This window comes from Stylophora pistillata, chromosome 5 (genome assembly GCF_964205215.1).
Source record: "Stylophora pistillata chromosome 5, jaStyPist1.2, whole genome shotgun sequence".
In the NCBI taxonomy this organism is placed as follows: domain Eukaryota; kingdom Metazoa; phylum Cnidaria; class Anthozoa; order Scleractinia; family Pocilloporidae; genus Stylophora; species Stylophora pistillata.
This window is the reverse complement of record NC_142523.1, coordinates 37,883,463-37,899,409: the sequence shown is the minus strand read 5'-3', so window position 1 is coordinate 37,899,409 and position 15,947 is coordinate 37,883,463. Positions and strand designations below refer to the sequence as shown.

Below are 15,947 nucleotides of genomic sequence, written 5' to 3'. Positions count from 1 at the left end.
GGCGTTCATTTTGCTCTTATTTATTTATTCAATTTTATTAATTTTTAGTTATTTATTCATCCATCTAATTTTTTCATGTGTTGAAGATGAACTAGCGAGGAGTTGCTATTAAAAAAAAACATTCATCTGATAACCAATTGGTCTTTTTTTGTGAGGTCAGATTGTTTCGTTGTTCTCGAAATGGTGGCATCCATGGCCTGATTTACAGCACATCTGAGGGCAAATTTCAAGCGTTCAATGCCTTGGAATTTGAAAACGCCTAAAGTACTAAATCTTAATATGTACTTTTGAGTGGCGGAGATGGAAACCACAGGGTTTGCACAGTATCATTTTCCTTTTAATGACTAGGCTTGAAAATTGACAGACTTGTGTTTTGAAGGTATTGGAGCCACGCAAATATTTCTTTCGGATCCTTGTTCATGTTTTAGTCGTAACTGCTTTTGTTGATGTTACGTAGACTTTTTCAATTTTTAACTATCTACTCTCTTGTTAAGAAGAATATGTGTATTACTCTGTCTTATCAGTACATAAGTCATTATATGCTCTTTCCCATTATTTAGCAAAAGACTGCGACGATTTAACCCCTCCAAAGAATGGAGCCAGAGCATGTGATGACTGGATGTTTGGACGCTTTTGTTTGCCTTTTTGTAATAATCGAACAGATTTTTCAGAATCATTCCCAGAAAAACAAATGTGGGTTTGTGGAACAGATGGAATATGGAAGCCAACAAATTATTTACCGGACTGCACAAGTACGAATTATTTGGACTTCACCACCAATTTAACTATCATGAAAATCCAGATTTTAACAGTCAAAGGGATCAAAATAGTCATTACATGTTATGATCATTGAAAATTTGAGTTCCTGGAACATTTTTCCGTTCAATTTTCATCTTGCCGTTTTGGAATTGTCCTCTCAATGACAGAAAGTACACGAGAAAGTACATGTGATTCTCAGTTATACATTTCAGGAGGAATATGGAAAAAAAACCAGTAATTGTAAATTTAATTATTATAATGCTCAAAACCTATTATTTAAGTTGTAAGTGAAGCTTTTGGGATAACCTGCCCACATCTTTGTATAGTAATAGATTTCTAGCAGCAAATCCAGTAAAAAAAAAAAAAAAAAAATCAGGAAATGGTGTCTTACGAAACACAGATTATATTAGACTTCTTTGCGTCAACATGATTTGATAACAGTTTCAACCTCAGTGGCCATAGATTCCGAACCTACGGTACACCGCCCAAAAAGTTCATGATCAAGTTGGCATAAACACAGTTGATATGATCATATATTTTTCAGAGGTCTACCGCCCTGGCGATGTCAGAATGGCCGCTGACTTGCATTACTTTTATGGTGACTGTAACAAGCCTGAAGTTCAAGCAGAAATAAGGGAAAACTTCATTAAGTTACTGAATGAATCATATTTTAACAAGATCTGCCAAGATCCATCACTTAGAGACAAGTGCACGGCTGACAATGTTAACGTCACATGTGGTGAAACAACCATCACAAGAAGACGCCGCGCGTTAGGTATGAAGGTGTAAGAAAACAATTTTTTTGTATAGATATTTATTCATTCATCTATTTATTATTCATTTTGCGTCAGAAAGGTGGAACTACATGCGTTCTGAGCTTTATTTTCTACTGGAGCAGTATTTCGACGAATTTTAGAGTAGAAAGCAGCAAAGACCTTATTTTCCTCAAAAGTTATCCTCCTTTCGGAACATATCAACATTTGTAAAATTCCATGCCAGCAGAAATGCTGAATTTATACGTATTTAAATACATCATAACTTGAGTACGCTCCAAACTACAGCTAGTGGAGATTTGTTGTGATAGACCTTTATCCTCTTGAAGAAATGGTGAATAATTATAAACAATGATAATAAATTATTATAATCATGATAATTGCGACGGTAATGACTCTCATAATTATTATTATGACAATTGTAATTGTGGTTGTCTGAATCCTGATATCCACTTTTCCTTGACAGTTCGAGGATGAAGCTGAAAAGAGCTCTCGACTGGTGGGGGGAAAAGAATGAAGGAAATGGTTTATTTAAAAACACACTCTGAGATGCTAAGCTCTACTTGTCATCCTTTTCTTTTTCTTTTGTAGCAGATGAGGATCATCCCACTCGAAATCGACGATCAACTCCATTAACTAAGATTTCTTTTGAAATCGTCGGTAGGTCCATGATGCTGTGGTAGCAAAAGAAATCAATTTAAACCTGTGACCATGGACCTGTTCGAGTTTCTATGTACCTCCAATTGTAGGGCGTAGATTAAGAGTGTATAAAACCTAAAATTAAAGGCTCATGTCTAGTGTAATAGCCAAATTAGAGGAACTACGAGAACTGAAAACAGGGGAACTGACTTATGACGTATTTAAAGGAGTTTTAATGTTAACTAAGAATAACCGGAGTATTTGGTTAGCAGTGTCTCTATAGGGACTTGTTCTGTAGGTTTTCCCAGTTACCGTCTAGTTGTTTTCATTACCCACTACCAGTATTCTTAGGAGAACAAATAAAAAACTGAAGCCAACCATCTGTTTTAATAATAGAATGATAATCTACACTCCCTTATGATTGTTCAAGCTATTGAACAAAGTTTGTGTCACATTCTTTCCCTACAGTGAACCTGGATGCAATCAAGGGGACTGGTGATACCAAAGAAAGTGAGATTTTGATAGGGGAGGAAGGCATACAAATCGCTAAAAACCTTAGCAGTGAGATTAAAAGAGCAATAAATAATGGTAGTCTTACCTTGACTATTAATGGAACCATGTTGCTTCCTGATAACTAGTCTTTCAGCATTTCAGAACCCACAGCATCTTGTCAGAAAGGACAGATTTTAAGGAAAAACATTTGCTGTAAGTTTGAAAGAAAGAAAAACAAGTATGATTTAATAATGTGCTTTCTTTGTTTGTTCGTTTTGTTTTCCTTTCTTTTTTTGCTTTAAAAAGTGTTTTTGAATTTGTTTCAATTTTTTATTTTTCTCTTTATATTTTGGCTTTTATCAAACTCGAATTTGCATAGAATACAGTATCCATTATCACCAACAAGTCACCATACACTTCTGCTCCATTGAGAAGTAAGCAGGACATTTGTCACACATGAACGTGTTTATGGCCTAACGCACCAGTTCTGCAGCTCAGTTGGGCATCTGGCCGTAAATACATCGACAGATTGCATCTGGACCCAGCAACGAATTCTTACTCAAGTTTCTAATGAATTATCCACAAGTTAGGCCCCTCGTTAGATTAAGAGGGGTCACCCTGCCAATCAGGACCAAAATAGACCTAAGGAAACAGATGAATAAGGGCTGATAGTTTCTAAAGAAACTGTTTGGGGCTGCGTCGGTGGGGGTAACGAAATAATTTGGATATATCGACAAAGTTGAAATGGTAAATTGGCCACCGTAATGAGTACAAAAGCTGACGTTTCGAGCGTTAGCCTTTCGTCGGGGCGAATCAGTTTCGCTACGACGAATGGCTAACGCTCGAAACGTCAGCTTTTGTAATCGTTACGATGGCCAATTTGTCATTTCAACTTTGTTGATATATCCAAATTACTAAAAAAACAGAAGGTCAAATAATAGGAAGAAGCGAAAAAAAAAAAAAAAAAGCTGCAGGACAAGGTTCTTTCTTTTCCTTTGGTCTGAATAAAAAGAATTATATGTAGGTAACGTTGTTTGAGCTTTTCGTTTGCTCGCAGTGAACTGTATAGCTGGAACATATTTCACAAAGGATACAGGAACATGGAAAGACTGTCCCGTTGGATCATATCAAGAATTGGAAGCTCAGGAAACGTGTATCACATGTCCACCAAGGACCTCGACAGCTAACACCAAAACAGCCAACAAGTCTGATTGCCTAGGTAAAAAATTTGTGCAGTACCCGAAGAAAATAAGTCTGCACGTGAGGTAACAAAATGATCACCTCTAAATTCATCATTGCATACCTTCACCTGTTTTTGTGGTTTATGGTCCTAAATCACTTCACTGGTTCCTTTTTTTCCCATTTCTTAGTTTAACTTCCCTTCAAGCCAGAGAAATAAGAATTTCGAAAATGGTAAACACAAAAAACTTAAATCACCAGTTATCCTCCGCTTGATTAAGACAAAATTCTTAAATAATTACAGGATTACCTTACTGAAAGGAAAGGCTGTCGGATAATTTTGCTTAATATCAAGCATGTCCCAAGATGAATAAAGAGGAATCCTGGCACATTCATAAAAGTCATAGATAATAAAGCGATTTCATTCAGAAAATACAATCTTGCTGTTTTCCGTTTAAACTGGAACCGGCGTTGTTATAAGTCCTTTTGTGTTTTTGTATCTGAAGCAATATGCAAGGCCGGTTCATATTCTCCCACTGGATTAGCACCTTGTATTCCCTGCGATAAAGGCTATTATCAAGACATGGAGGGACAGAAATCATGTTTAGAATGTGGAGTGAACCAAACGACCACTGCCCTTGGATCAAACAGCTCCCTGCAATGTGGAGGTATTTCAACTTAACTTTTCAGCTTTCTTCATCATTATATTTTTCTCCGTCGTTGTCATAACTACGTGAGTAGTACCTTAACCTCTACAAACTCGTTTCTTTCTTTGCATTAGGAAACGGTCTTACCGCAGCAACTAATTTGTAAAAGTAACAAAGTTTTAGATATTAGAATCAAAAGTCAAAACTGTAACTATCTTTGTGATAATTGTGGACGTAGGAGAACATCGCGTTCTTGCTAATGTGATTGGATCGAAGAACACGAATAAATTGAGAATCTGATTAATATTCGTGGATGTTGAACTTCATTTGAGTGAAATGCGGAACATTTATCTGCTTTAAAAATTATCGGAATCATATTGTCTCATTATCATATCTCCATTAGGCGGGTTTGGGAAACACAACAACTACATAAAAAATGCAAAAGTAAAAATCACGTGCCACCATAAGTACGATACAGATTTAAATCTTAGATATACAAATTTAAGGTTTTTATTAAGCTGGGCCGGGTTGTTCAAAGCTGGGTTAAGATAACCCAGGGTTAGTGTGAAATTTCATTTCAGATCTGAAAGTTTTAAAAGGAAGTTCGGTTGAACTATTTTCGTCCACAATTCGATGATCGGATGCTATAAAAGAGAATAGGGAAAATTATCGCAAAAAGGTTCTTGAATAGAGAAATAAGGAAACGTGGATTAAAGTTTAACCTTGGGTTGGTGCTAATCGTCCTTCGAACAACTGGACCCTGATGAACTTAGATAATTCTTAAATTAGATAAGAGACGTAAAATCAGGCATATCAGGGAAGAGCTAATTCCAGTCCCCCGCCGTTCTTGAGGAAGAAAGAAAATTTGAACACGTCTCTCTTACAATAAGGTTCAAGAAGCTTAAGCCTATGGCTACTCATGGTACGCATCAACTTTGCTTCAAATAAAGACTTTAAGTATAAATCAGTAGATAGAAGAGTACCATATCATGGTCAGTTATTCAAGCAGTTACTTTTAGTTTCCTGTCGACATAGTAATCATTGGTAAATATCGGATCTAATATATTTTGCATTCTGCTTGGTTAATTTGTTTAAAGTCAGATTTTTGTTGTTGACTATCTAAGAGACAGTTTGCAGCAGAATAACACTGATGGCAATCAGTAGCACAGTTATCCATTCAACTCAAGTCTTGCATGTTTAAACCTTCGGCCAATATAATATCATTGCTGTTAAGCTTTTAGCCAGTTATAAACAGTGAGAGCTCCAGCTCCTTTAGATTACCGGTGCTACCGTCGAGATTGTAAAAAGCTCCCAGAATCTAATGTTATCTACCCTTAGCCTAACATTTAGTCCAGAAAAATTTGCAGTCAAAGTCAAACTGTGGACTCACAAAAAGGGTTAGAAATACGTCAAAAGGACAATGTCTCTTATCATGCATGCATGCAAATTTCTCCTCAACTGTTGATAGATCATATTCCACCTTTGCCTTTGCATTTCTAATTTTGCACTCACCTTTTTTTTCTCTTAAGGCTGTCAAATGCAATGCATTTGTATCCAAATACAAAAGCCAAGAGAATCTAGAAAGAATTTGTATTAAACATACATCTTAATTTTTTTTAAAGTTTCATCTTGACTGATTATCAAAATAATGATTCTTTCTTCTGCATATCGGCAGTTCCGTGTACGCCTGGATCCTTTTCTCCAAACGGATTGGAGCCTTGCACGTTGTGCAATCGACGATCGTTTCAGCCCCTTAGTGAAAGCCGTGTGTGCTTCTCTTGTCCAGGAACAACAACCACTCTAAAACTAGGATCAACACGTGAACAGGATTGTATAGGTTAGTGTTCTAAAGATAACTAAACTGAATGGAGCGCAGTGTTAAATTTAATTCATACAAAAACGAAGGTCATTCCGGTTCGGATTCAAATCACAAATAAGACATAAGCAAAAAGAGACATAAACCAAAACAAAATAAGGACAAAAAAAAAATATTGGACTTAGAAAGAATCCCTTGCCCACTAATTTCATAAGTTTGAATTACAATACTTCATAGTTCATGGCCAAAATGCAGAATTTTAATTGATGTTTGTAACCTTGCATGCGCAAACGCGCCCTGACACTTAAAAGTTAGGCGGGAATTGGTTTAAGCAGTGCGGTTAATCTTGTAAAAGAGATCTACCCTATGAGAGACGTTAGTGAACGTCTAACGTCTAGGTCCGTCCATAAAAGCGGCTAATCTTGCTTTTTACGAAAAATATATGGAAGTGTAATAAACTTTGTTCAGACTTATCATCGCCGCAATATTAGCAGAACTAATAGCTATTCATGTTCATGGCAGTAAGCAAAGGGTTATTTAAGATATTTGGTCGTGGGCGGTCGACGCGCGGCCGTCGCATGCACATTCGCTGGGTGCAACTTCGAAGGGTGCCACGAGGCCACCAAGCTGAAACTTCTGTCCATATCGTTCATTTTTACGGATTTACGACCTTAATGTTGTGTTATGCATTGTAACGTTTCGCGTAAGCTTTCTCGAAGCCCATGTGAAGGTTCTTTGATTAAAAGGTTTGATTTGACACGGTTTGTCAGTATTCGCGCCAATAGTTTTAACTTGACCTCACGGATGTTTTTCTACGGATTGTCGCTGCATCTACACGGATGACTGTGTCTTAGTCAATTTTTTTGTGAGTTTGCAATGGATTTATGGTTCACAAGGTTGACTACGGATATGGAAAACGTACCCAAGGAGTCTATGACTTGTTCTGAAGGGTTGAATTTCCAAGTACCGCGTTCCCATTGTCTTCAATGGATACGCAATAATTTCATGTTACATCACCGTTCAACACTGTACCAAAAGATACAGCATCGAGAGATCAACTCCTTGGTTGAGATAAAGTAAATGTTTTCTGAATATGGAGACGGAATTGACGGTCAGTGGTGCTAATGGGTTAGGATTGGGTGCAAGGAGAAGAGTGCGATCGTTACTACACAGATAAGAAGCCACTTCTTATCGATCTTGGCAATTGTGAATTTGTGGGAGTTGAACGAGGAGCACTGAACAATTTTCTTGCCAAATTACAAGTTGCCCAGAGTAATCGTTTTGAAGCTCTAGGAAAACGAAACGAAACGAAACGATGGTGATGAGTTTAAACTTAAGGTGAAGGAACGTCAATCTTTTGAGTTAAGAGATGGTCAGTAAAAATCAGACAAATTCACAAATCACCGGCAACAGTCAAAAAATCGAATTGGCTCATATTCTAGTATTAGGTAGACCTATAGGCCTAGGTAAAACAAACCAAGACATATATAGTTTGCTGAAAAATTCTTTTGTGTTCGAGAAAATTGATAAAACTCAAAATACGCATAATTAGCGTCATTTGAAGGTCGAATTTAGCCTGTTTTCGGAGGCCTCGTTTGTACTTGTAAAAGCAGTAAAATACTTACTTATTCCGCAGAATTTTTGAGGAATCTCTCCCCTATGTTTTCACAAAAAAGTAGAATCACTTTCCAATTTAAAATAAAATACAGATTTTTCTATCTATTTAATTACCGAAGTGCCGTGTGAAAAGAGTGGTAGCTTCAAAAGATTCTTTTTATATGTGCTAAGTGAAATAAACGTTTGATATATGAAAGATGAGAAGTAGGAATAATAAACTTACCGTTTATAGAGTTGTTTTTGTGGGGTTTTGTGCTGCTACGCTTACGAGGGCTTTAAATTAATAGAAATTTGGCTCCTCGGCGAAGGCGGCGACATAAAAGAAATGACCGACTTTGTTCATCATTTCCAGTTTGTGAGCTTTAGTGGTAATAAAAATTGCTTAAATGCTACAAACAACGTCTCCAAAGTACTTGCAATACGATAAAAGTTTTTTTTTTCTCCGAAAGCATTCATTTTGTAGAAATGAGTGGACATGGTTGTCACTACGTGACTTACGTGTCACGCGATTGTTAGATTTATATTCCTATCATGCAAGTGGTTTGAGATTTCTTAAATAGAAAAGTCGCAGGAATTAACAAATGGTAAACACCATAGCGTACACTATTGAGTTATGGATGCACGCGGGAGGTTGCTAAGCACGAAAGAAGCGTAAGAGTCGCTCGAGGCGATAGCCGTGAGCGACTCTAGCTTCGTGAGTGCTTAGCAAACCTCCCAAGTGCATCCATAACTCAATAGTGTACGCTGTGGTGTTTACCATTTGTTTTATAACATAACATTGACACATTGTAGCTAAAGAGTTCCCTTTTATTTAACAAATCTTACGTGACCAGAAAAAAACAAGCGGGCGCGGAAAAATAGTCTATGCATTTGCTCACGTCAGCAGCGTACACCCATGGGCAAATGGGGGACGCTAAATTGACCAATCAGAGCGTGCGCTTTACTTTGGTTATGTTATAATTAACAAATGGTAAACACCACAGCGTACACTATTGAGTTATGGATACACGTGGGAGGTTGCTAAGTACGAAAGAAGCGTAAGAGTCGCTCGAGGCGATAGCCGAGAGCGACTTTAGCTTCTTGAGTGCTTAGCAAACCTCCCAAGTGCATCCATAACTCAATAGTGTACGGTGTGGTGTTTACCATTTGTTTTATAACATAACATTGATGCATTGTAGCTAAAGAGTTCCCTTTTATTTAACAAATCTTACGTGACCAGAAAAAACAAGCGCGCGCGGAAAAATAGTCTTTGCATTTGCTCACGTCAGCAACGTACACCCATGGGCAAATGGGGGACGCTAAATTGACCAATCAGAGCGCGCGCTTTACTTTGGTTATGTTATAAATATTTTTATATGAAATCGAAAAAGTACGAATAAGAGGTTTTGTGTTCAGATAAAATTCTTATGTCTTTTTACTTGTCACTGCATATAGGCAATTAGCAATAAAACGTAACGTCACAGTTAATCTCATCAAATAAAACAGAACGCAACAAGTAGACAGCTGAGTTTAAATATCTTGAACAATGGAAATGTGTTGCTCATTTGAATCTCTTGTTGTGGATGACCGTGGCTACAATCCAAAATACAGAAAAGGGGATAGACAAATAGTTCCTTTGCTGTCTTGTGACAAGGAAATAGCAGGGCATTTGGCTCATTTTTCATTCACTAGTGTGTTTAGTGAGTATGACTTGATATTGAGTACAGCAGCTGTTACCCAACGACCCAACGATGTTCATACATGGACAGTATGCCCACTTCATCGCTCAAGACTTGGTCTAGGATGGACTCAAGGAGTAAATACTAAGTGCAATGTACGTATGATGCACGATCCTCGCAGTATAGAGGATCGTGCATCGTATGATGTACGATTCTACTGCGAGGATCGTGCATCATACGCATCTAATACCGCAGTTCAAAATATATGAACTTCATATGTACATTGTATCTGAGTGCAATGTGCCAGCAAATATTTACAGGTATAAAGCGAAGAAGCTACCCAAAGCAGACAGAGGGTTAAGGAAAGAGGACTCTCGTAATTATTCTATTTACTTGCAATGGACTTTAATTCCTGTTTTAATATTGTTGTACTTCTTGATGGCATCCGCACCGAAAATCAATTTTGAGTGTTTTTCAACAGTTAAAAATTGCGTCACTAAGTTGTATTTATTCTGTAGACTCCGCCCTTGTAGACACGCCCTGCAGTTAGTATCAGCCAGGTGAGGAGAGTTGTATTACCATAAGTCATGGTACAAATTCAAATAAAAATAATTTAATTAGTCGTTTATTATTTACTTATGTTCTAATTCAGTTCATTTCAGTTCTATTTTTTCATATTTTAATAATTTTGCTTTGAAAACACCAAAGATTATGCATTATATGTACACGTGTCTCTGGTTGTTCGTTTGTCGTCCTTAAGAGACAAACTGAATATGTATTTTGAGTCAAAAGATGTCAGTCCCATTCCACATGTACTTTCCGTGGAATGAAGACTCAGAGCGCACTAAGCATTACTATACCAATAAAGGATGACCTATGATCACCACCTGCCTCGATGAACTAGCACCCGAACAATTTGAAGAAATACTTGATTGTTTAGCTAGATCAAAATTTAAAGACGTGGATGACAGTCTTGACTACACTTTACTTGAAGCTCTTTGTGAATGTTACAAGAATAGCAATCACAGATCCAAAAGGCGACAAGTGCTGTCTATTATGGTAGATAAAATACGTTTCAATGATCTGAAAAAATGGATACCAGACCTGACGCGGTACAGATTGAAGATTGCTCGACTACTCCATGATACGCCTGGAAGTGTTTGCTGGCACTCTGCATTTAGTATTTACCCCTCGATTCCATCCAAGACCAGGTCTTGAACGATGGAGTGGGCCTATTTTCCATGTATCAACAACGTAGAGTCATTGGGAAACAGCTGCTGTACTCAATATCAAGTCATACTCGCTAACCACACCAGTAAATGAAAACTGAGCCGAATGCCCTGCTATTTCCTTGTCGCACGACAGCAAAGGTACTATTTGCCTATTTCCTTTTCAGTCTTTTGGATTGTAGCCACAATCATCCACAACAAGAGATTCAAATGAGCAACACATTTCCATTCTTCAAAATATTTAAGCTTTATAAGATAAAATTAACTGTGATGTCATGTTTTATTGCTAATTGCCTATAAGTAGTAACAAGCAAAAAAAAGTGAATTTTATCTGAACACAAGACCTCTCATTCGTACTTATTCGATTTCATAAAAAAAAATTCAAGCAAGTTTTCCATTTAAAAAATCTCAAACCACTTGCATAATAGGAATATAAATCTAACAATCGCGTGACACATAAGTCACGCAGTGACAACCATGTCCACTCATTTCTACAAAATGAATGCCTTCGGAGTAAAAAAAAAACTTCTATGGCATTGCAAGTACTTTGAAGACGTTGTTTGTAGCATTCAAGCATTTATGTCTACCACTGAAGCTCACAAACTGGACATGATGAACAAAGTCGGTTTTTTCTCTTATGTCGCTGACTTCGCCAAAGAGCCAAATTTCTATGAATTTAAAGCCCTCGTATGCAAAGCAGCACAAAAACCCCAGAAAAACAACTCTACAAGCGGTAAGCATATCATTTCTACTTCTCATCTTTCAAATATTAAACGTTTATTTCACTTACCACATATAAAAATATTTTTTTGAAGTTACCCTACCTTTCACATGGTACTTAGGTAAATAGATAGAAAAATCTGTATTTTATTTCAAATTAAAATAGTGATTCAACTTTTTTGCGAAAATATATTGAAAACATTGTTCCAAAATTCTGTGGAATAAGTGAGTTTTTCCCTTCTTTTACAAGTACAAACGAGGCCTCCAAATTTGGGCTAAATTCGACCCGTCAAATTAGGCTACTTGTGTAAATTGAGTTTTATTAATTTTCTCGAAAGCAAAAGAATTTTTCAACAAACTACATAGGTCTTGCTTTGTTTTACCTATAGGCCTATCTAATACCAGAATATGAGCCAGTTCAATTTTTTGACAGTTGCCGGTGAATGATTGGTTTTGCGTGACACCCTCTCTTAAATTCTTCCATCGTTCTAATTGCTCAACGAAGTCTTATGATTCTTAACGCACGAATTCCTCCTCAGTTTCATCTAAATCGAAATTAAAAGACCAGTGTTGCTGCTCTGGAAGACGAGGCAGATTTGCTTAAAGAAAAGCAAGCGCTGAACATGGTGGCGGATAAATTGGGGTTAAAAAAAGAGTGGCAAACACAAAAGTAGAAGAACGGATTTATGAAGAAATGAACAAAGACGAATTATTTTCTTCACCCCTGTAGGCAGATATTTTCCCAACAGCAATTGTACCTGGTTTGCTAGCAGATAATACTACAAAGGGTACAAACCTCAATTCGCCCGCGTCTACGTCAGTCGCATCCAGAAAGGCAATGGTGGTGGTAAGTGGTGCCCCATCAGTTACCTTCACAAGTTCAGGATCTTCTCCAATGTGCCCTCTCATAAGCTCTAATAACATGTATGTATCAATACCACAAGTCTCCCCTCAATGAAATCAGATCACCGTACATACAACAGGACAGGAAGGACAGTTATACATGACCCCGATTATTGCATGTACATCAACACATGAAGCGTTTTTTCTAGAAACCCCTAAGGGCACTGTAACTATGGGGCATATTACACACTCTCACGGATAATCGATAGAGAGGTTTAGCAAAGCGTTTACGTGAAACGTGAACGGCGAGAGTGACCACGTGACCTTGTTTTTGTCGCCAATTCTATTTCGTTAGCCGTTTTTGCTTTGCCGTTTCTTCGTGAAAGTATCCTGTTTCGCGGCCGTGAACGTAAGACTTTCTTCACTTTTTCTCTCACAGAGGAAAAGTTAATTACCAGAAAAAGGGCATCTAAATGATTCCTTGTAGGTCACACAAGGGCACCCTCAATTCCGCCATGACGTGATTCACAAGATTCACACAAGATTCAGCAAGATTCACGCTATATTACGTGGAACGTGAAAAGGCAGGCTGACTTCCAGAGTGTTACTTGTCATTATCTCAGAGGTACCATGGGCAAACAAAGGATGGCTGACTTAACGAAGTCGCGCATGATGCCAGCACCCCCATTTACCTGTTGTTGTATAAGTTTCTTCGGTTTTTGGCACATTAAACGAGGAAGATCTGTCGTGAAGAGATACGGAGCATTGTTCACATACATGTCAAGCACAACAGTGCATACGGAGGTAGAAAATTCCCTCTAAACTGATTCTTTCATACAAGCACTGAGACGATTTATCTGTCAAAAGAGGACCTATCAGTGAAATCCGCTGCGACAGAGGAACAAATTTCACTTGCGAGAAAACCGAACTTAACAGGGTTATAGAAGAAATGGACAATCAGAAGATAAGGCCAGACCCTCTTAAAGCCAGCATCGATTGGATTGAGAAACCAGTGTCTGCCGGAGATGTCTGGGAAAGGCAAATCAGAATCATTGGAAACGGTCCTATGAAGCAACATATGTAGTAATCCTTTAGGCGAACAATCACTAAAGACGTTCCCGTGTGAAGCTGAGCCCTCAATCAACAACATACCCTTGACCGCGGAAACACTCACTAACGCTATGACCGCCTTTATCGCCAAGTACTCTAGTGACAGGAAAGACAAGGATTATGCTGCCTCTACTCGGAGAGTTTAACAAAGAAGACCTTGACAGTAGTAAGAAGAGGCGACGCATATATACAGCATTTGGCACAGGAGTTTTGGTAGAGTAATGAGTATCTCCAGCAGTTGCGAGCAAGAAATAAGTTGAAACGGCCCAGAAGAAACCTCAAAGTTGAAGGTGTTGTGTTAAGGAAAGAAAAAAATATCCAATGATCCGATGATCAATGGCTAAAGTTCCGGCTGGACGACACGCGGCCGTCACCTGGGTTCCTATTCGGAACATTTAAATTCTCGTGCATGTGTGATGGCAGCTTCTTCGAAGGGTACCACGAGGCCACCGAGTTAAAAACTCTCTCTACATCGTTCAATTTTTACGAATTAATGGTGTTAATGTCGCGGTAAGCATTGTAAAGTTTAGGGTGAGGTTTTTCGAAGCCTTCGTGAAAGTATTTTGGTAAAATAGTTTTATTTTATATAGTTTATCGCCGTTCGCGGCAACATAATTATTGCTCTGGTTTAGATTACAATTTGTTTATTTCTTATTGCTATTTTGTACTGTTTTTTTTTTTAAGAAATCGACGAGTGCAAATCCAACCCATGCCAACACAATTCCTCATGTACAGACCTCATCCATGACTTCTTTTGCGTATGTGGAACGGGTTTCACAGGAAAGCAGTGTGAGACCGACATTGACGACTGCCAAGACCAACCCTGTTTTAATAATGGCACCTGTTATGACTTGATCAACAACTACACCTGCTCATGCAAACAAGGTTTCCAAGGCCACAACTGTGAAGAGGATGTTAACGAATGTGTTTTGTCGCCGTGTGCTAATAATGCCTCATGCAAAAATCTTCCTGGATCATACGAATGTCAGTGTGATCCTGGGTACACTGGAAGACTCTGTGATATTGATGTTGATGAGTGTCGTCGATCCCCATGTCAGAATGGAGCCACTTGCAAAGATAAAGTAAACAGCTACGAATGTACCTGCTTAGAAGGGTATCGAGGGAATAACTGCGAGGAAAATGTGGACGACTGTGTAAATAACTCTTGCCAAAATGGAGGGAAATGTGTCGATGCAATAAATAGCTATCACTGCGTCTGCCCTCTTGGTTTCAATGGAACATTTTGTGAGCACAACATTGATGACTGTGATAAAGTCGAATGTAGGAACAACGCCTCCTGTGTTGATCAGGTTAACGGATATCTCTGCATCTGTAAAGCCGGATTCTCTGGGAAAAACTGCGAGGTGGATTTGGACGAATGTGCTTCCAAACCTTGTCAAAATGAAGCGACCTGCGTGGATATGATTAATCGCTATTACTGCGACTGCCGAGACGGTTTTGATGGGTTGCAGTGTGAAAACAATATTGACGAATGTGCTACAAACCCTTGTTCAAACAATGGATTATGTCAAGATGGCATAAACGGTTTTACGTGCCTATGTTCACCCGGTTTCACTGGAAAGATCTGCAACGTTGATATCGACTTCTGTGCTTCAATTCCCTGCTACAACAACGGTTCATGCTTTGACGGCGTCTCTTCTTTCACATGCCAGTGTGCAGATGGCTTTGAGGGAAAGCAGTGCCATTTGAATGTTGATGAATGTAGAATTAACCCCTGTATAAACAATAGCACTTGCTTTGACGGCGTAAATGAATATACTTGCGCATGTCTCGATGGCTTCGTTGGTATAAATTGTGAAATCGATATCGATGACTGTAAGAAACATCCATGCGTCAATGATGGAGTCTGTACCGATTTGATAAATGGCTACCGTTGCGCCTGTAGGAGTGGCTACACAGGTACAAACTGTAGTGTAAATATAGACGATTGTGCCGATTTTCCTTGTCGAAACAATGCTAGTTGCATTGACAAAGTGGACAATTACACCTGTAGTTGTCTTGATGGCTTTAGTGGAACTAACTGTGAAGTCAACGTTGACGACTGCGAGCAAAACTTGTGCGTGAATGGCTCTACGTGCATGGACGGAATAAACAGCTGCAGTTGTGACTGTGCGCCTGGGTACATGGGTGATCGCTGTGAATTAGAAATTGATGAATGTGCGTCTTTCCCCTGTTTGTATGGTGGATCATGCCGTGATCAGGTAGCCAATAATTACTCAATTAAATTATGCCTCGTTTAGTTCGCAGTCACTTTTTACTCATAAATTGTAAGTGGGCAATGCTTCCGTTATCATGATTAAGAGAAAATGCGGTCACTCACTCGATTGTTTGCTTGTCGGGCTGTGGCTAACTTCATTTTCTATACTATATGGACATGCTCGATGGCTCTCGACCAATGAACATTCGAGGATCTCTGCTTTATTTCGTAGCATTATAAAAAAAAA

General features: G+C 38.4%; 1 protein-coding gene across 1 annotated transcript in view; it reads left to right on the top strand.

Annotated features, from left to right (window-relative positions):
• Positions 1-15,947, top strand: part of LOC111340955 (uncharacterized) — a 52,678-nt gene that overhangs the window by 29,574 nt on the left and 7,157 nt on the right. The window contains 8 exon segments of the mRNA XM_088759842.1: positions 561-752; positions 1,304-1,534; positions 2,124-2,192; positions 2,640-2,876; positions 3,721-3,882; positions 4,349-4,510; positions 6,165-6,326; positions 14,167-15,704. Of these exon segments, the coding sequence (XP_088615968.1) occupies positions 561-752; positions 1,304-1,534; positions 2,124-2,192; positions 2,640-2,876; positions 3,721-3,882; positions 4,349-4,510; positions 6,165-6,326; positions 14,167-15,704 (2,753 nt within the window).